Source organism: Mustela lutreola, chromosome 10, assembly GCF_030435805.1.
Source record: "Mustela lutreola isolate mMusLut2 chromosome 10, mMusLut2.pri, whole genome shotgun sequence".
Classification (NCBI taxonomy): Eukaryota; Metazoa; Chordata; class Mammalia; order Carnivora; family Mustelidae; genus Mustela; species Mustela lutreola.
The window spans coordinates 79,583,115-79,602,766 of record NC_081299.1 but is presented as its reverse complement, the minus strand read 5'-3'; the positions used below and the strand labels follow the sequence as shown (position 1 = coordinate 79,602,766).

Below are 19,652 nucleotides of genomic sequence, written 5' to 3'. Positions count from 1 at the left end.
CGGAAGGTTGGGGCCTTGGTCCCAGCCTGAGCTTGAGGAGCGTAACCAGCGTCTCCCCCAACTCTTTCCCGTGTCCTTAAAGCTCAGCTGGTCCCTGCTCAGCTCAGGCTGGTCTGCCTCCTTCCACCTTCGCTTGGGGCCCTTTTGAAACGCTCAGATCTTGTTTCTTCACAGCAGCAGTTAAGACCATCAGGCACAGTATTTCCGTCCCCACTCCTGCCTCCACAAGCCACAGCTCTATCCAGATCCAGATCCTCGCTTCCTCTGAGGATGAAGTGTCCCTCTCCCTAACCCAGGCTGGCCCGGCCACCTGTGCCCATGACCGCCCCCTCCTTAAAGACTCCTCTGCATTAGTCTGTCCTCGGGGACCTTCAATTTGTCCTTCTCCACTGCTTGCCTCTTAGTTTATAAACATGCTTTGGTCTTTCTCAGTCTAAAAATACCACTGATTTCCATGTCTTCCTTTCCTGGTCCCTATCTTCCTCCAACCAAAAACTGATGAACCGTCTCTGCTTCCTCACTTCCCAATGGCCACTCACCCTCCTTCACCCGACCAGCAGCCTTGTTGAGTCCTGTGGCTGCCATCCAATTCTGATTTTATTGGAACTCTTCTGCACTTGGGATTATTGGCTCTTCCTTCCTGGAAGTCTTTTCTCTTGTCGGCGAGGACGCTACCCGCTACTTATTCCCCTGGATCGTTCCGGAGCACTCCCACCCTATGGCTAAGGACCAGCTCTTTGTGTCCGTCCAAAACTCATGTTGAAATCCTAACCTCGAGTGTGATGTATTAGGAGGTGGTAGGCGGAGCTCTTATGAATGGGATTAGTGGTCTTGCGAAAGAGACCCCAGGCAGCTCTCCTGCCCCTTCTGTTAGGTGAGGATGCAATGAGAAGAAGGCTGTCTACACACCCAGTCTGCTAGCACCTTGATCTTGGACTTGCCTCCAGAACTGTGAGGAATATATGTTTGTGGCTTCAGCCGCTCGGTGTATGGTATTTTTTTTACAGACATTCCAATAGACTAAGACACTATCTTCAGTTTCTCTTAAAAGCTAGCATCCCCTAGCCCTCTTCTGATATGTCCTCAACACCCATCTCTTAGATGGCAGGTGAGACAGTCTCCCCCTCCTTCCAAGGATTCCCCAGCTCACGCTGAGTCCAGCCCTTCTCCACACAGCACCTGGACCCCATGGCCTGGTGAGCCACCCCCACAAGCACCTCAGGCTCTGCAGCCTCTTCCACAAACCCACTCCCCGTGTGCTTCTGTGTTGGGAGTTGGTGGTTCAGCATTGCCCAGGAGCCCCCATGCCTCTTCCCCCCACCGTGTCCTTATTCCTTATTTTCGTATCTCCTCAGTCACGCCTTAGATTTTATTCCTAAACATCTCTGTCATCTGTCTCTTCCTTCCTGACTTTACCACCCGTACTGTGCTAATTCAGGCCTCTTGCCATCTCTTGGTCGAAATTCTGTAGTAGACTCCTAACTGGTCCTCCTGCCCTGAATCTTCACAGGGAGATATTTCACCTTTATGTTTGACATTTCTGGACATGGGGAACATACTGTACCCTTGAGGCAGTTCACTCCCCCACACGAACAACTGTCCAAGTCTGCACCACTGCAATGTCCACCTTATTTTGCGGCTAAGTGGGCACGCTAGCCCTTCAGATGCATTTCTTCCCTTGCATTCTTGTGAACACGTCTATTTTGAGACCATTTTGGCTGGTATGAGTGAACACTTAGAAATAAAACTCTGTGTGTTTGTGCGTGTGCGTGTGTTGGGGGTGATTCTAGATTAGTTTCCCTAGGGACTTAAATCAAGGATATTTGACCATCCTCTTGGGATGGCGACAGCCCAAGCCTTGAGCTATTTCCACACAGCCCTCATGTTTCTTTTAAGTCTGTTCTGTATCCACTAAACATTTCCAGTTCTTTATATACTTTGGGAGACTTGGATTCTAGTTTTTATTCAATCCCTTATTCTGTAAGTCTGAGCAAATCATGAAAATTCAGGGCCTTGGTGATGTTTTCTCTTGGGATATATAACTCTTCTCACTACCTGTTTGACCCCACGGATGTTCTAGAGATTCATGAGATCTTGAGTTGTTTTAGATGCCTTGGTTCTCTGAAATTCAGCTGCTGTTTTCCCGTTTCTGCCATGACCTCTAGCTTGGTAATTGTGGTTTTCAAAAGCTTATTAGATGAGATACGTGGGCGTCAAGTGCTTTGAGCTCCTCTGGGAGAAATATACCTTTAAAGTGACGTGTGAGTTGTATGTTGGAAGTGGTAGAGTCGATACTTGGCCAAAACCCATCTTGTGATGAATCACTTGGTTTTACTGAGAACCTACTTTGTATCTGTCCCTGACAATATGGCGTGCTTTCTCCTGAAGCAGATGTCTGAGACAGTTGTTAGTCATGGTATACTTTGGGAGAGGTAAATTTAGAAAGTCATTTTTCCTACACCCCATGCTGGAAAGGTTTCTGAGTTTTTGGATTTTCCTCTGTGTGCTTGGCACTTCCCTCTTTTCTTTTTTTCCTGTTTTTTTTTTTTTTTTTTTTAAGATATTATTTATTTATTTGACAGAGAGAAACACAGCGAGAGAGGAAAAACAAGCAAGGTGAGTGGAAGAGGGAGAAGCAGGCTTCCTGCCAAGCAGGAGGACCGATGTGGGGCTTGATCCCAGGACCCTGGGATCATGACCTAAGCCAAAGGCAGATGCTTAAGGACTGAGCCACCCAGATGCCCCTTTCATTTTTTCCAATTACATCTCCTAGTGTCTTTCAGCCATGATACATTTTGTTTATTCAGTAGTGCCTCATTCATTCAAGATGAATTAAGAGAAGGATGATGCAGTTGATCCTGAACAATCCCTCCATGGAAAGTTCATGTATAAATTAACCACTAAGAGCCCACTGGAGGCCTAACATAAATAGTCAGTTACTGCCTATTCTGTATGTTTCATGTGTTGTACACTGCATCCTTATAATAAAGAAAGCTGCAGAAAAGAAAATGTTATGAAGAAAATCATGAGAAAGAGAAAATTCATTTACAGTGATGTGCTGTATTTACCCAAAAGGCTCTACATGTAAGACATGGACCTATGCAGTTCTCGCCTGGGTTGATCAAGCATCAGCTATATTTGAATTAAGTTGATTTTGATTTTTTATGTTCTCCTGAAGAGCAAATAGGGCATCTGTTTTGGAGAGCAGTTATGTTTCCCCCAAATCACTCATAGTTTGGATCGAGATGCATTCACAAGGCCGAATGACCAGCGGGAAGGATTTCTGGCTTTTGCACCTCCTTGCTTTCTGCACTTCGGCCAGCTGGTCTCCAAACCCTCACCCTGGGGTGGTCTCTGTCTCTCCTTTCCCCATAGATGCTAACTAACAAAGGACTACTCTTACTGAACAGAATCTCACCACCAGACCCAGTAATTAATATTTCACTTCATTGTCTCATTTAGCCTTGTGTGCTGACCAGGTGAGGGACATATCCTCGGAAGCTGAGGACACAGTTAAAGGGAGCAAAGCAGTAGACACAGGGGTGTCCTGGGTCAGCTGGTATTCAGCTTTTATTCAAAATCTTTTATCTCACAGACTCAGTAAGTAATTAAGTGCCAGCAGTGACCTTCAGCCCTCATCCTAAGCGCGGCAGTCTGACTTCTCACTGGAAGGAATCTGAAAACGGGGCTGCCTCATGGGGATGATTTAGCTGTTGCTGGCCCCTCTGCGGGCCTGCTCCAGGAAGTCCCCATCTGAATCAGATCAAGCGGGGAAGGTACCCACCCCAGCTTTCAGCAGGGCAAGATGCTAACAAATGATTGTTGAAAATCTCACTGTGTTCAGCTTATCTTTCGCCAGGGAAAGATGAGACGAGGCACACACACACACACCCTGGGCCTTGGAGCTGAGCACTGAGTCCCTGTCCTCACTTTGTCGAGAGGGTAAGAACATTATGGGCAGAGCCACCAGGACAGGTGGTGGCGGCGGGAGAAGGAGATCTTACAGTGTAAGGAGCATGTGGAGCAATTTCCCGCGCGTGGGGAAAACTGTTGTGAGTGAGAGCGGCCACATCGGTTGGTGTTGGAGGTGCTCCGTGCTGTCCAACTTCACATTCCTCCTACAGGTTTTGGACTCATCAGTCTCTTGTGAAAAATAATTTTCAGTCCCTTGGTGTTCCATCAGAATAAAACCAAGCCTCAAAAGCAGTAACATCGTGATCCTACAAGACGGAAGGGCTTGGAGACCTTGCCTAGAGAATGACGGGGAATAAAAGGCAACAGGGGTTGAGCATCGAGGGGGAGCTACAGGCACCTAATGGGGAGCCTAATGGGATGAGTTAAGCCTTGGGGGGGATCAAGTTACTTCTTTTTTTTTTTTTTTAAAGGTTTTATTTATTTATTTGAAACAGAGAGAAAGATCACAAGTAGGCAGAGACAGGCGGTGGGGGCGGGGGGGTGGGGAAGCAGGCTCCCTGCTGAGCAGAGAGCCCGATGTGGGGCTCAATCCCAGGACCCTTAGATCATGACCTGAGCAGGGTCTTAACCGCTGAGCCACTCAGACGTCCAGATCAAGTTACTTCTGCCCCTAGGGGGTGCACCCTGTTTAGACTCCAACCTGCACAATTTAAAATGAAACTAATCTTTTTCATACACACATATGGAAAGCAGAATTTTAATGGAAATTTTTCAGAACCTTGATAAACAACGAGTTCCACAGATGTTCTGTTCATATTTCTTATTCATGGCTTATGAGCCTCTTTTGTTAAGTGTTTGATAAGGTACGATAATGAGTAAAAACGAAATCTCTTGGATTTGGGCTCTCCAGTGGGTTTGATGGTGGTTTCCTGTCTGTGCTAGGGTCTGACAGCCCCCATATCATCGTTTGTGTGTGAAAAGAAAAATCCCATGTGATAGGAAAATGAAGCATCTTAACAGCAAATTGCAAATCTGTTTTTAATGGCACTGGAGCAAGAATCTGGTGTTAAGTGTGATAAATTATACAGGTTTAATTATAAAATGGTAAAATGGCATCAAAAGCCATCTGCAGAATCTTTTCTGAAGATGAGATTCTTTCTAGGATTTAGAAAGGAGAAATTTATGTCATCAGGGTACTTAAACATCAACATCGAATTAACTGAAGTATTGCAGAGTGCTAAACTTTCTGAGATTTTATGAGATGTCTTCACCACTGATTCCTTTCTCACAAGGGGCCAGACACCCTCGCTGACCTCAGATAGGATAGAGAACTCCCAGAACTTCAGCAAAACTGCTACTACCATACATTCTCTTCAGATGTCTGTCCCCTCAAAGAGACGGTAACTGTTAGGCCGCAGAGTCATTCTTACCCACGCCCGCGTCTCCCATCAGATCTAGTCCAGGAGGCCAAGTGGCACAGCAGGCACTTGGTCTCAGAGTCTAATCACGGGCATGGTGTTCCAGTGGCTAACAAGCTCTTGATTTAAAACTGACCTCCTGATTGTTTCTGCAGCACTGTGGCCAAGAAGGTGAAGTAATCAGAGGCACGGTGTTCCCATGACTATCAAGCTCTTGATTGAAAATTGACCTCCTGACCATTTCTGGGACACTCTAGCCAAGAGGATTAGGAAGCTGCCCATGAAGACTATTTCATTGAGCTTTAGTGTAAGGATTGAAAGGCACAGGCTCAGGGGAAGGGGCCCCAGTGAGACCGGAGGTCCCCATTTGTCAACAGCCCAATACTTACAAGGTGGGGGACATGCTCAGAGACTCTCCCTTCTAGCCCAGAGAGCACCTGTGCATGAATTCGAATAAGGCACCTTTCCTCAGGATATGTGCCATCTGCCAGGCAGCCGTTGTAATCAATATGGAAATTTTCTGTGGCTGCGTATGAGGGGCATTCTTGAGATGTGCTGCACGTGTCCCGGAGCCGAGGGCCAGGCCACCATGTGCCCGTGCACTGGACCGGACCAGGTTGAAATGCCCAACTGCCCATGCCACCATTTGCTTTTGTCTACCAAATGGGGTATTTAAAATCTAAATTTGATTCCCATCCCGTCTTTGGGCTTTTGTTTACAAAGTTAATTGTGTACTTAACTAAAGCTCTTGGCTTTAATTATAGTTATTAGCAAGGAAATGCTATTCGTCTAGCCTAGCACCCAGTGGGAGAGCTGCACCAGTACATTCAAGCCTTCCTTCATTTATCTTGGGAGTATAATAAAATATTTTTAGGCAAGCCATAAAGAAAGTGAGTGTTGATAAAAGGTGACACAGAACCCAGTATACAAGTGGTTTCATATCAAGGCTTGAAGATTGGCACAAATGGTACCTTCCTTCCTTCCTTCCTTCCTTCCATTCTGCCTCCGATGAAAACATCCGAGGGATCCTGCTTAGAGTTACTGGGCCTAAACTTGGGGAGAACTGGGTCTTTATTGTTGGCCAGTGGGCAGGGTTAAGAATGGCAGGAGTAATTGGGTTTTATTTGTCATATGGGTTCATGATCAATTTCTGCAGGTTTTCTTTTCTTTATTTTTAAGATTTTTATTTATTTGACAGAGAGAGAGATCACAAGTACGCAGAGAGGTGGGGGGCAGGCTCCCCACTGAGCAGAGAGCCCGATGAGGGGCTCAATTCCAGGACCCTGAGATCATGACCTGAGCAAAAGGCAGAGGCTTAACCCACTGAGCCACTCAGGTGCCCCAATTTCTACAGGTGTTCATTGGTAAAAAGGTACCACCTGGATCTTCTAAAGAGCCCTTGATAGACTTTGGAATTTGATTATAAACTAGGCCACTGCTTGAAGATGAGCACAGGGCAGGTCCTCACAGGGACCTCATTTCTGACATGACCAAAGGATGTCGGTTTTAGGCGGATAGACTTGCAGAACGGCCCTGCATGTGGCAGCCTCCGTGAGGCTTCGGAATGCTCTGTGTTCTGCGGCGGTGTGTGCTGTTTTGAGAGCAGGAGCTCAGTCCCTTAGTCTGTTCGTGCTTATTTCGGGACTGCAATGACACAGGCTCCCAGGCATCACAGGCTGGGTGGGTTCGAGAGAGGGGTCTGCCCCCTTTGAACTCCTGCATTAACTTGAGCCACCTGGTGGCTGCTCTGGGCACGTCCCTGAGGGGTTTCCCAGCAGCATGCAGGAGGACTCGGGCTTCACTCAGAAAATAGACCAATTTTGTGCTATGATCTGCGACACCAGACACACTTAGAGTGTTGTTTGTGATCACAATTTCTGGATTTGATTTCTAGAAAAATGTGACCTGCATGGTTGTTTGGTGCTACTTGATGAGAGTCCCGGACTGTTGTTGACTGCTCCCTCAATGGAATAACCTGCTCAGGGCCAAAGAAAGGAAGCTTTTGTTTGAGAGCCAGTAGCTTCAGGGTGCTTTGGCCCCCCACTCTTGATTAGGATAGAATAGCCCAAAAGCAGGCCTCTCTCCTTCTCTCTCTCTCTTCCCTTGCCTCTTGTCATGCACAGATTCCCTCCCTTCCTCCTTTTCTTTTCTTTTTTTTTTTTTTTTTTAAGACTTCTTTTAATGCCAGTTAATCTCTAAAACCTTGATGGATTTTACAAGTCCTTGAAAAATTCTTCAGTGAAGTAACTTTCCATTCTTATGGCTACCAGTCTTCTTGGAAAGGGCTTTCAGATTCTGCATTGTCTCAAGTCCGCACACACCAGGGTGGGTGTCGGGACCCTATGTTTCCTGTGCCTTAGGTCAGGTAGTCTGGGGGAGTGAGAGCTCTTCCCCTCTTGGTGCATACAGAAACTAGTTCAGCAAAGTCTAGAAAGGTGGCCAGGATCACCTGTTCTCGACCAGCCTCCAAACTGGATTTTTCTCCCCACCCAGGGTCAGGAAGCTTGGTTCCAGTCAGTAAGTGTTTACCAGGCACCTGCTGTGTGCCAGGCACAAAGCTAGGCTCTGGGAGCCAAAGGCAAATATGGTCTGGCCTCTGTCCTCAAAGAGCTTCTGTCTGGTGGACCACATTGCCTCACTGGCTAGCTGTCCTTAGTGGATTAGAGAATAGATTGGCATACTTAGACCTTTAAGTCTCCTACCCGCCTTATCTAGCTTCCCCTCTGTCCTCTCTCCATTCCCCAGCATGGGCTCTTGCCAGGCAGTTGAAGCCTCTGCAGGGGTGACCCTCTGATTCATGGATCCACACCACATGACGGCAGCACCCTGGCCCATCTCCCCCACTTGTCAAGCCTCTGCCGGTTACTTTGGGGGAATCCCTAAGGGATCCTCACATAGGCATCCATAGCCCTCCTGTGATCTAGGTCTTCCAGCAGATTCAGACCTGGATGCCAGTATGCGGTGTCAGTGTATGGCAAAGGGGGTAGTTCACCTCACTGGGGTTAAAAGGAATGCATTCAGAGTCAGGGGTTGGAGGACAGGGCAGGATAGGGGTCTGTGTCCCCCATGAACCAGGTCTGAGCCCTGGGAGAATAAAAACCAGTCATTGGAGCCCATCAGGTTCTTGTGGGGGCGCTAAGAGAGTCTCCGGATCTCATGTCAGCCCTCACTGGGGCACCTCTTGACTTAACATCGCCGAGCCAGAGTGCTATGATAAGTGTGTGACCTCATAGGTGGCTGAGTTTAGGAGCAGAGATGGGGGTAGAGGGGTTGTTACGAGGCTGCTACAGAAGTTCAGGGAGAACAGAACAGGGTAACCTCTGTGGGGATTAGAATGCATGTTGGTAAGCAGTAGAATCAGGAAGTTCTGTGTTGGTGGAAGCCAGTTCCGAGGGTTCTGGCTTGGGTAATGAGGACAGAGGAGGTGCCGGTGACCAGGAAGGGGGGAGAAGGGCAGGCTTTGCAGAGATCAGTTCCATTTATTTATATCAACATCCAAGTTCTGGAGTGGATTCTGTCAGTATCCCAACACCCACCCTGAGGGCTGGGGATGGAGATTTGGCCATCATCAGCACATTTCAGAAGTCTCAGACTGGCTCTGTGCCCTGGGTCGAGCCCAGCCCCTCTGCCCACTGCAACCAGATTGATCTGTCTAAAAGCATCTTTTTGGGTACCTGTTGCCTATTGAAAATCTAGGCAGAGGTTTTCGGTGACTCACTGTCTGGAGCATGAAGGTCTGACCTCTCAGCCTCCAGTGTCCAACTCCCCTCGGTCCGATCCCAGCCTTCTGCATGAGGATGTCTTTGGCACAGGTGACAGGAGTCCAGAGCGAAGTAGCTTAGGTCACAAGAGGAGTTTGCTGCGGAAGGAATCAGCTGGGGCTTTAGGGATGTGCATGCCCCTGGGACACCTTCCCTCTCTTGCTCCTCTTCTCTCTGCTCGCTGATTTCTTCCTTCACCCAGTCTGCTCCACATCGTGGGTCAGTGTGAAGTACAGGAACCATGTGCTTCGAGTCCCATGATGCACCCGCCACCGGTGTGGGGCCACAGCGACTTTTCTCATTTTGACAGGGGAAAACCAAAGGCTAGTGAGGGGGAGTATCTTGCCCCGGCTCCAGAGCAGAAGGGCAGGGATAAGGTCCAGGCAGTGGCATGTCTCCAGAGCTCAGGGCTGAGTTTAAACTGTTCTCTGCGTGTGGTCTTCCGAGAGCACTGTGCCCTCCTGAGGGCAGGGCCAGGGTGTCATCCCCCTCTTGGCAAATAACTTGGCCAAGTGCGTGGCCCTGATTGTCGATGGCCAGGAAGTGGTGCCGTCTCAGACTTGCCCTTTCTACCTTCAGCCCCTGGGCCTGGGGACAGGATCTTTCCTGGTGATTTGCGCAATTTAAAATTCTATGGGAACTGGGAAGCTTTTCTTAGAGGCAGGAACAGAGTAAAATAAATATTAATTATAATGCAGATGACATCTTTTTCCAGTCAGCTCTGAGGTCTCCTACATACAAATGAGTATGTTGCCTTCTCTGGGGCTTTCCCACAGCTTACAGTGTGCACGCCCTCCCTCTGTCCCCAAACTCAGGAGTGCAGACCTCCTCCTCCAAGGCTGCTGGGTCCTATTGTTCCATCTGATTTGAAATGCATGCTCTAATGTCAGGCAGGCCTTGTGAGAGGAGACCCTGGGCTCCATTCCTCCCGGGCCAGAGCAGCTTTTTCTTTCTGGGAGAGCTGTTGAAATGCGGGTTTCTGTGTCAAAGTTCGCAGCACATTTGTGGAACTGGCTCTGTATGTCCAGAATGTGTTTTCCAACCATCCCCCTGGGCTCTGGCTATTCCAGCCTGTCAAGAACAGACTTGCTGGGGCCGTATGGGGCTGCAGAGATGTTCAGTCCAGATTCAAAGCGATAGGCATGATTCTGGGAGCGGGCCACAGCAAGCTCGGACTGGTCCTGGTGCTGTAGCAGGACCAGAGGGGCTGGGCGGGCAAGTGGGCGGGTGTGCGAGGCCACCTGTGGACACGTGGCCATTCTCCTGAACTGCTTCCCTCCCAGGCACCCACGCCCTACGCACCTGGACAGCAGACTGAAGGCACCTCCAGGGAGAAGTGTTTCTTTTATATAACCAGACACGTCGCATTCTGGTAGATCTGTGATAATAGTAACCCATGCCTTTTGTGTCCAGAAATGTTCTGAATGCTTTGCAGATAGGGACCCATTCCATCCTGATGAACATCTCGTCTCGTACTATCATCCCCATTTTGCAGACCAGGAGCCTGAGGCTCTGCAGAGAGATGAAGTCATTTAACGAAAACCACGCAGCCTATCAGTGGCCCAGCAGCCTGTGGATGTGGGGGAGAGGAGTGGTAGTGTGCTGACATCAGGGTCCTTAAAATGCTGGCAGCGGGAAGGGGGTAGCTAGACTCAGGTTTCCCTGAGAAGCAACAGTTATGGTAATGCACGAATTTACTGGCTGAACTTCAGTTTGGTCGGATAGGTGTGGGCCTCCCCCACCCCCTGCATCAGCCCCCAGAACGAACTACTGGGATGAGATGACATTTTGGAGGTGGAGCCGTGTGAGTTGGAAACCATGATACAGTAGTTACTAAACGTCCCTCCCTTTCTTTCTCTTCTGCTCAAGGTATTCTTCTTACTTCATCTATGTCCATAGCCCCTTTTCTTGTACCCCACCCCTCCCCCAACAAGAACTCTCACATTTCTGGTGGCTCCACCCAACTCAGGCAAAGCCTCGGAGTAGGAGCCCACGTCTTTCTCTCGTGTGGGCGGTGGGGAAGTTGGTCGCTCCAGTGAACCTGGCAGAGCTCACAGGCAGGATGTTCTTTTTTTTTTTTTTTTAAGGGTTTTATTTATTTGACAGACAGAGATCATAAGTAGGCAGAGAGAGAGGCTAAGAGAGAGGAGGAAGCAGGTCCCCTGCTGAGCAGAGAGCCCAATGTGGGGCTCGATCCCAGGACCCTGGGATCATGACCTGAGCCAAAGACAGAGGCTTTAACCCACTGAGCCACCCAGGCGCCCCCAGAATGTTCTTGATTTAAAGCCTAGCAGCAAATCTTTCTCTGGTGGGTACACCCCAGCTACCTTGTGGTGGGGAGCTCGGGATGGCTGGATCCGGAGCCCGCGCTGGGGCAGAGAAACTCGACTCTGCCTCCAGCCCTTGAGCCCACCCCCATCCCCTCCTCTCCTCAACACGAGGAGCTCAGGTCACACAGTGAGACCTGCCTTCTAGGCATGCAGTTCAGATGCAGGGGTGAGTAGTTAGAGAATGTGAGCATGGAGGAAAAGGTGTGTTGCTACAGTGTGCTTGTTATTAACATCCATAACATCTGTGTAAGATAGAGATATTCATGGGTTTTCTTGCTGTCTCTCTGGTAGTGAAAGAACATAAAACCCAAAGGGCCAGTGAGGACCTATTACCATTTCGTGTAAACTTTCTGAGGAAGCCAGGCCCTACTGACCTGGCTCTGGGGTGTCATGGTGCCCCCTGTCACAGAAGCCCGCTGTCTCGTGCTCACAGAATACTGAGAATGACTTGGGTCCAGAGAGTCTCTGAGGCACATGAATTCATAAGATGTCTGCAGAAACAAATGGGGAAGAGCTGGGAAACATGAGCTGAGAGAAGAGGCTATAAGAATGGGGCCAGATTAGTATGAAGAGCTTGTGTGTTCTTTCCTCTCCTGAGATTGGAAGGCACTGGAGTGATCGACCTGTACGACTCTTTGGCTGCCTCATGCATAATTCTGGGCCCGGCAGAAGATAACAACGCGTGTGATTGTGGGAATAGGGACTTCTCTTTTCTCCTTTTTTCCTCAGAAGATAATCTCAGGAAGGCCAGGAGACTTTTTCTGGCATTAGTGGCATCAGTCAGAACTTCAAAGGACACTAGTAACCACACCCATGGGATAAACCATTGCTAAGAGCAGAGGTACTGCTGTGTTACCCTAAATTGCTAGAATTTCTTTTGTGGCCCCAGAGACCCCAAAACTAGCTGAGGCCATGACTGAAAGGGCTGCATTTCAGGAGCAAATTCATGTTTGCCCCAGATGGTCACATTGAGTGGAGGGCTGCACCGTTAGCAGAAATTCTGGTTGTTGGGGGCAAGCCGACGGAATTCTGCCAACCTCACAGTCCCATGTGACCAATATATCCTGTGAAGCGGGAATGTCATTCTTCATCTCAGAGGAGCACAGATATCCATCACAGTGCTCTTAAAGATGCAAATGGATACATTTTGCCAAATTTTACAGTCACCCCTCACCCACCATGAGGTTGACAGCCCATCAAAGTACTTATGTATCGTGGCACCATCGTAGTTGACAAGGGCAAGGCTCATAAAATATAGGCACTTCAGAAGAATAATAAAAGTTGCATTAATGTATGTGATTAAAAGAGTATGTGAAAGTTCTAGAAGGCATTTACCCCTGAAACAATTACTAATGTAATCACGAGGGCGACCCTGTGTGGGTGACTTCTGATTGCCTTGGTCAGCTGTTTGAGAGATGTTGCCCACGTCTGAGGCTGAGGTAGAGGCTCTCAGAAACCGATCTGGTTCTTTTTAGGGTAGTAGAACCAGCTCTCACTGGCTTGCAATGAAGAGTCCCCTTGCTTGCAATTGCTTGCTGGCCTGGATCTGTCTCCCACTCCCTCTCCTCCTGCCTCTTTATCTCCCTCCTTCTCTCTCTACCCCAGCTGGAAATCTAGTCAATTGGGTAACCTCCTAACTTTGCACAAATTATGCAAGAGCTTAAGGGCATAGTTTTTAAAATCTGAGTTTCCATCTCAAGGTAGGGTCAATCTACCTGACCCCCCTTTTCTCTCCTTCCTGGGTACTTTCCTACAGCGGCTGACAGTGCCGCAACTTCACAGTCCACAGTTGGGGGGAGAACAATAATTGTGGATATTCCTCTAAGGAATTAGGGCAGAAGCAACAAGATAGCAGATTTTCTATCTCCGGTAACAAGTGTAAAGCAGTATTATGTCAAAATCTGGAGTGAAGGATTACTGTTTATAAAATGCGAAGAAATCTTGGCTCTTTGTGAAGGATGCTGAGAAGGAGAGAGGGGATGATGGTGGGAAGTGGCCTGGGTGTTGGGCATCCGGGAGAAAGGAGGCTGGCTGTAAAGAGAAACATGGGAATAGCTTTTCGGGTGTGGGTGAATACAGTTTGGGTGGAGGGTTAACTGGGGCATGACTCCTGATGACTACATTTTCAGACCTCAGGCCAAGAAGAAGTGGGCCCGGGGCACAGGATGAGGGAATTGGGCTTGGCAGAAAGACTGTCAGGGTGGCCGAATGGAAACTAGGGTCACAGCATCGGTTAGGAGTTTAGTTCAGCTGCCAGCAACAGGAACAACCAAAATATGGGCTTAAACAGGACAGAAGGTCATGCAGAATACCTGGAGGTGGGCAAACTGGGACTGGCCTGTTGACCCCACTGTTGTGAGGGATCGGGCCTATTGGGGCCTCTGCTCCCCACTTGGAGGCTGTGGCTCCCTCCTCGTGTCCAAGATGGCACCAACAGCTCCAGCCGTCAGGTCTGGGCTTAGAAGTCCTGCTAAGCAGCTGTGTACCTTTCCTTGGCCACATGATGACATTAAGGGAGGAAAATTGAGGAATGACGTCCTTGAGTTGTGTGGCAACACGCCTCAGCTAACATGAGACTTCATATAGTTTGCGAGTAAAGAAGAGAAGCTCCATCACGAAGGAAAGGCTAGAGAGGCCTCATCTTGGGGTATTGGTTCATTCAGTGACTGCGGAGAGCCTAATTTGTTCAAGCATTGCTGGAGGGCGGCAGGTGGCTTTTTCCACTCTCGTGAAACTTAAAATCCAGTGGGAGGCGAGACAGAAAATAAACTATCAGGAAACGCAGTGTGGTTGACGATGTGCGTTCTGGACTGCAGTCTTCTCAATGAGGGTCTTCCGATGTAACTACAGAGTTGACGACGAGCGTGGAACAGCGCTGCCGGTGACTGAGGGCAGTTGATATAGCTGGCCTTGGCATCTCTGTGATGCAGGTGTCTGCTCTGCGGGACAGGGAGTGGTGGCAAAGTGGAGGGGGGAGAAGTAAGCAACTGGTAAACCAGAGCCCCACTTTGAGAGTGGCCCTGAGTCCTGCAGCCAGTACCCTCCTGGGCCAACATGCCCACTGAGACTTGAGGGCTGTAAAAATCCCAAGTCTGCTTCCTCTTCCTTGGGTGGAGAAGGGTCTGGGCCCCTTCCCTTGCTGCAGAGCAGAGCAGAGCAGCGTGATGAGGAGAATTCGGAGATCCTAGAAGCTTTTGAGGCCAAGGTGGGGAACTTGGGAAAACCCAAGGACACGGCCTTTTTCTGCTGCCGTGACCTTCAGCCAGTGATCCCTGAGGCAGGAGTGCAAGTGCAGCTGACACGTGAGTGTGCGTGGATTCTAAAGGGATCTGGAGGCTCTGTCGCCCATCCAGACCCCTGCCCCGGCCGCTGCATGGCCACCTACCTCCGTGATACTCCTCAAACCTTCAGAGGCAAAAGACCAGTGTTTCAGTTTCAAGTTCCAGTCTGTCCTCAAAATGAAATATCAGAAAAAGGAAATTAAAAAGACCTACAAAATACAAAGTCAGACTTGTGTAAGTAGATTCAAGAGACAATATCTTCTGTCCGTTTCTAAAATGTTTGTAAAGGCAAACTCAGTTCCTGAATTGCAGCTTGCCAGTAGCAAAGAACTCAGGGCCATTACCATCGTCAGTGGGGGGACTGCACTTTGGGCCGCCATGTTCTACGGCTCTGGACCGTGGGCCAGCCAATGGGCGGCTGTCCTTCCTGCTCCCTCTTAGGACAGTTCCCAAGGAGAAGGAGGTAGGTCCCCTGGCTTACTTGTGCCTTCCTCCCTACTCATCTCTCTGGTGCCCCCTACCCCACTCCCCTTGTCTGCAGCTGCTTTCTGAGCCCCCCCCCCCCCCCACACACACACAGGAAAGCTCCGCCAGCTCTCCTACCAGAGTCCCTGTGTGTAGGTGAAAACATTACTGCATACTTGTAGCCGGAGAAATGAAAGGTCACAGCTAATTGTAATCATTATCCAGGCTCCCCTACCTGAACGAGGCTTTTGGCATAAACTGGCTTGACTAGCCAAGCAGCCAACTGCGACGCTGGCTGGTTTTTCCAGCCGGCAGGCCTGGCTGTCCCGGGCAGCTGGGGGACGTCACCATTGACCCTGTGTTGCAGTTCTCCAAGGAGAGGCACGTCATGGACAGGACCTCCGAGAGGCTGAAGAAGGAGCTGGAGGAGGAGCTGCTGCTGAGTGGTGAGGACCTGCGCAGCCACGCCTGGTACCACGGACGCATCCCCCGCCAGGTACCTGCTCCTTCCTGCCAGCACACGCCCAGCCGTCCTCAGACACCACCACATTGACTGCCCCGCGGGGTCACCCTCCAGCGCCACGTTGCTTTAGCTAAAAGCAAAGAGAGTCAAGTGGACTTTAGTAACTTGGGTCCGTCCCCAAGGAGACCTTGGGGAGAACTAAGGTCAGGAACCTAAGGCACGTTTCCACATGCCAGGGAAGTGGATGGAAGAAAGTCAGGTGTTCTGTGGTCTGCAGAGCTGGAGGGGGCAGGAGGCTGTGGCTGCAGGGGGATAATCTGAAGAGGTACAAGGCTGGCCTGTGGTTCAGATAATTGAACTCCTGGCCGGCAGCCTGCAGCCTCATACCCTTTGGAGTTTCTCTCTTAAGGCAGTAGTTTAATTTCAGGTGAAGAGAGGGTATCATCGAGGCAGGTGGCAAAGAGCAGCAAGGCTGCTAGTGCCCTCGTGGGGCTGGTGACTATTCATTCTCCATCTCTCCCCGGTCCGGGCCCCTGTCTGGAGCTGGGAAGAAGAGGAATTACACCAACGACCATAGCCCCACGGCCTGGAATGTACGCTGTGTGGTTGTCATTTAGAGTGATAGCCGTGAGTGTTTTTTAATTTAAGATATAGAAACTGGGGACGCCTGGGTGGCTCAGTTGGTTGGGCGGCTGCCTTCGGCTCGGGTCATGATCCCAGCATCCTGGGATCGAGTCCCACATCGGGCTCCTTGCTCGGCAGGGAGCCTGCTTCTCCCTCTGCCTCTGCCTGCCATTCTGTCTGCCTGTGCTCGCTCGCTCTCCCTCTCTCTCTCTGACAAATAAAATAAATAAAATCTTTAAAAAAAAAAAGATATAGAAACTGAAAAATAAAAGTGTGGAATTAGGGTATAGAATTTCTTAGAGTTTTTTTTTTTTTCTAAAGATTTTATTTACTTATTTGACAGAGAACACAAGTAGGCAGAGAAGCAGGCAGAGAGAAAGGCAGGGGAAGCAGGCTCCTCTCTGAGCAGAGAGCCCAATGCAGAGCTCCATCCCAGGACCCTGGGATCATGACCTGAGCCGAAGGCAGAGGCTTTAACCCACTGAGCCACACAGGCGCCCCTCTCTTAGGTTTTTATCATAACCTGATCTGTCCAATCACTCACCCAGGACAACATGACAGGAAAGGGGCGGGGAGGGCATCATAGTTGTGACAATTTTTTTTAATGTAGCAGATCTCTCAGCACTATCAAAGAAATAATCTCTATTCTAACTTTTTTTTTAAAAACAGTTTAAAGTCGATTGTAGAATATACAGAGAGTAAAATGAAGAAAATGAAATTCTCACCCATAATTCTCCCTCCTGGAGATAGCCACTGTGAACATTTTGATATAATTCCTCCTTCTAGGCTTGGCAAGTATGAGATCATACGACGTAGACTTTTGCAGCCCATTGTCTTCATTTAATGATACATTCTGGGCCTTTTGTGCTGCTGTGAAATAGTCTTCCCCACCACCCTCCATTGTATGTATGTCCATTGTGCGTGTGCCCCACTCTTGGGCGGGCACCCTCACCAACAGGCTTTAAGATAACTACTATGTTTATAACTGTAATTATTTCCTCAGGCTCAATCCCAAGAAATGGAATTTCTGTGTGAAAACATATTCTTAGGCAAAGATGCAAGTTTAAAGTATCTGTGGCGGCACACTGTTGTGTGTGTGCTGATCCAGTGTTGGAATATCCTGGGAGATATGTCCCAGTCTCATAAAACTCATGACCGTCATCACCATCCTTCTCTTTATGGTGATCGTAAACTTTCGTCCCACTTGCAACAAGTGCAACTTTTCAGCTGCACGTCCTGTCCTTTGATTGTTTAACAAACGGCCCACCGTACCAGTAATAATGGTAGTAACAGCTAACCCTTTACTCCATTAAATCTTCATAGCCACTGTGTAGGAGACATTAGCCCATTTTACAGGTGATGTAACTGAACCACAAAGAGATGACCTAACTTGTCCCAAGTCACCCAGCAGAGCCAGAGTGCAAACCCAGGTGGTCTGGCTGGAGGAACGGCCATCTGCAACACAGTATTGATCCTCCTTTTGCAATAAACATCAGCATCTTCATTGTTAACAGTTTTTGAGCCCCTGCTGTGTTCCAGGCACCGTCCTAGTGCTTTGCCTGGATTGTATATGCAGATCACACTCCTCCAGTGAGAGGAGACATGGATCTGACTTGGTCACAGGCCCGCCAGCGAGCGGCAAGCCCAGCACCCCCCTCGAGTCTCTGCTTCCACAGCCTCTGGCCTCCCTTGCATGTGGACCCCTCCTACCAGCCAACAGAACCCGGTCCTCTGCCTATTGGGGGTGGGGAGGAGGATCAGGCTCCCTGGCCCTGCATTTCCTTCTTTCTTTAATTTTCTGTCACTTCACTTGCTTCAAGTCTGTGTGCAGGTCATCTTCTCCTGACACCTGCTGACCCACCCCGTCTCAGAGAGCAGCCCTCGGCCCCTCCCAGGCACTTCTTATCTCCCTTCTCAATTGACTTTTTTCCTTACCTTTACAACATCTGACTGTCCATCCTGGCCGCTTACTTACCCGCTGAGGTAGCAGGATCTCCACTCACCACAGAGGCCCCATGACGGTGGGGACGTAGGGAGGCCAGCGGGCTCCCCCTTCCCGCCCTAAGCCAGGCGCCCCAGCAGGATTCCTGGTGCCTTATTGGTGGGCATCCAGTATTTCTTAGGTGAATACCTGGGTCTTCTAAGAATTTGGCGTTTGAGAAAACAAAGAGCCCACCGAAGAAGAAGAGACAGAATAGCCTTGTCTCCTGTCAGCCCCAAGAAGCAGAGCACAGTGCCGCTTTAACAGGATGTTCGCTTGCCCTTCCGACTCCTCCCCATTTTGTCCTGAAGGTGTCGGAAAACCTCGTGCAGCGGGATGGCGACTTCCTGGTCCGTGACTCTCTGTCCAGCCCCGGCAACTTCGTGCTGACCTGTCAGTGGAAGAACCTGGCTCAGCACTTCAAGATCCGCCGGACGGTGCTGCGGCTCAGCGAGGCCTACAGCCGCGTGCAGTACCAGTTCGAGACTGAGAGCTTCGACTCCATCCCCGGCCTGGTGCGCTGCTACGTGGGCAACCGCCGGCCCATCTCTCAGCAGAGCGGAGCCGTCATCTTCCAGCCCATCAACAGGACGATGCCTCTGCGCTGCCTGGAGGAGCGGTACGGTGTCTCGCCTGGCCGGGCGCGGGACGGCAGCCTCCCCGAGGTCCAGCAGGACGCGGGCAAGAGGCTGAGCCTCACCATGGGCGGCGTGCAGGCCCGGGAGCAGAGCTCGCCCCAGGGGAACCTCCTCAGGTGGGTCAGGGCCTCGCTGGGTGTGTGTGTTTGGGGGGGGGGGGGTGCTGGGACCAACGGGGGCCCTTGGGACAGGCCCAGACTTTGGTGAGACGGGTGAGGAGCAGTAAGAGGTGCTCCTAAGGGTGCCACCTATTTCTGGAACAGTGCCACGAGGCAGCACGTGCTGAGCTCCCAGCTGAGTTGTGCATGCATGAGATGAGGCAGTTGCTGAAGAAGGGGAGGCCTGGCCAGGAGAGCTCTGTGAAGAAAGGAGGACTCTGGCTGCTCTGAGGACCAGGGAACATTTGGATACACACTGCAAAGGGGAGGGCGCTCCAGGCACGGGGCTCAGTGTGAGTGTGTGCAGGGCTCTAGGAGAGGACATGCGGGTAGATTGGTGGGGCCCGAGCAAAGGGCCCAAGTAAGGGGCCAGTAGGGGCAAGCTTAGGGAGCTGACCCCAGCCAGATCATGGAGGCCTGAAAGCCAGGCTGAAGGGTTTGAACGAGCCTCAGAGACTTGACATGGTGAAGGTCCTGAGAATGGAGCAGGGTGGCCATGTGTGGGAGGGGCAGGGAGGGAGTCCGGAGAAGGAAGACCTCTGTCAGTGAGTCCGGAGGGTCAGGCTATGCAGGGGTGGAGGAGGGAGAGCCTGGGACCTTGGCTTCCTGGGACTCTTG

At 50.1% G+C, this 19,652-nt stretch overlaps 1 protein-coding gene and 1 long non-coding RNA gene across 5 annotated transcripts in view; one reads left to right on the top strand and one right to left on the bottom strand.

Annotated features, from left to right (window-relative positions):
- Positions 1-19,652, top strand: part of BCAR3 (BCAR3 adaptor protein, NSP family member) — a 110,179-nt gene that overhangs the window by 64,203 nt on the left and 26,324 nt on the right. For all 4 annotated transcript variants that reach the window (XM_059138571.1, XM_059138572.1, XM_059138574.1 and 1 more), the window contains 2 exons: positions 15,538-15,666; positions 18,550-18,992. In XM_059138571.1, coding sequence (XP_058994554.1) covers positions 15,538-15,666; positions 18,550-18,992 — 572 coding nt within the window. The remainder of the gene's footprint in view (positions 1-15,537; positions 15,667-18,549; positions 18,993-19,652) is intronic.
- On the bottom strand, positions 11,070-18,568 carry LOC131810586 (uncharacterized). Its single transcript, XR_009345603.1, has 3 exons — positions 18,233-18,568; positions 15,406-15,763; positions 11,070-14,871 (listed from the first exon to the last, which is right to left on the bottom strand). It is a non-coding gene; the product is annotated as an uncharacterized LOC131810586 (long non-coding RNA).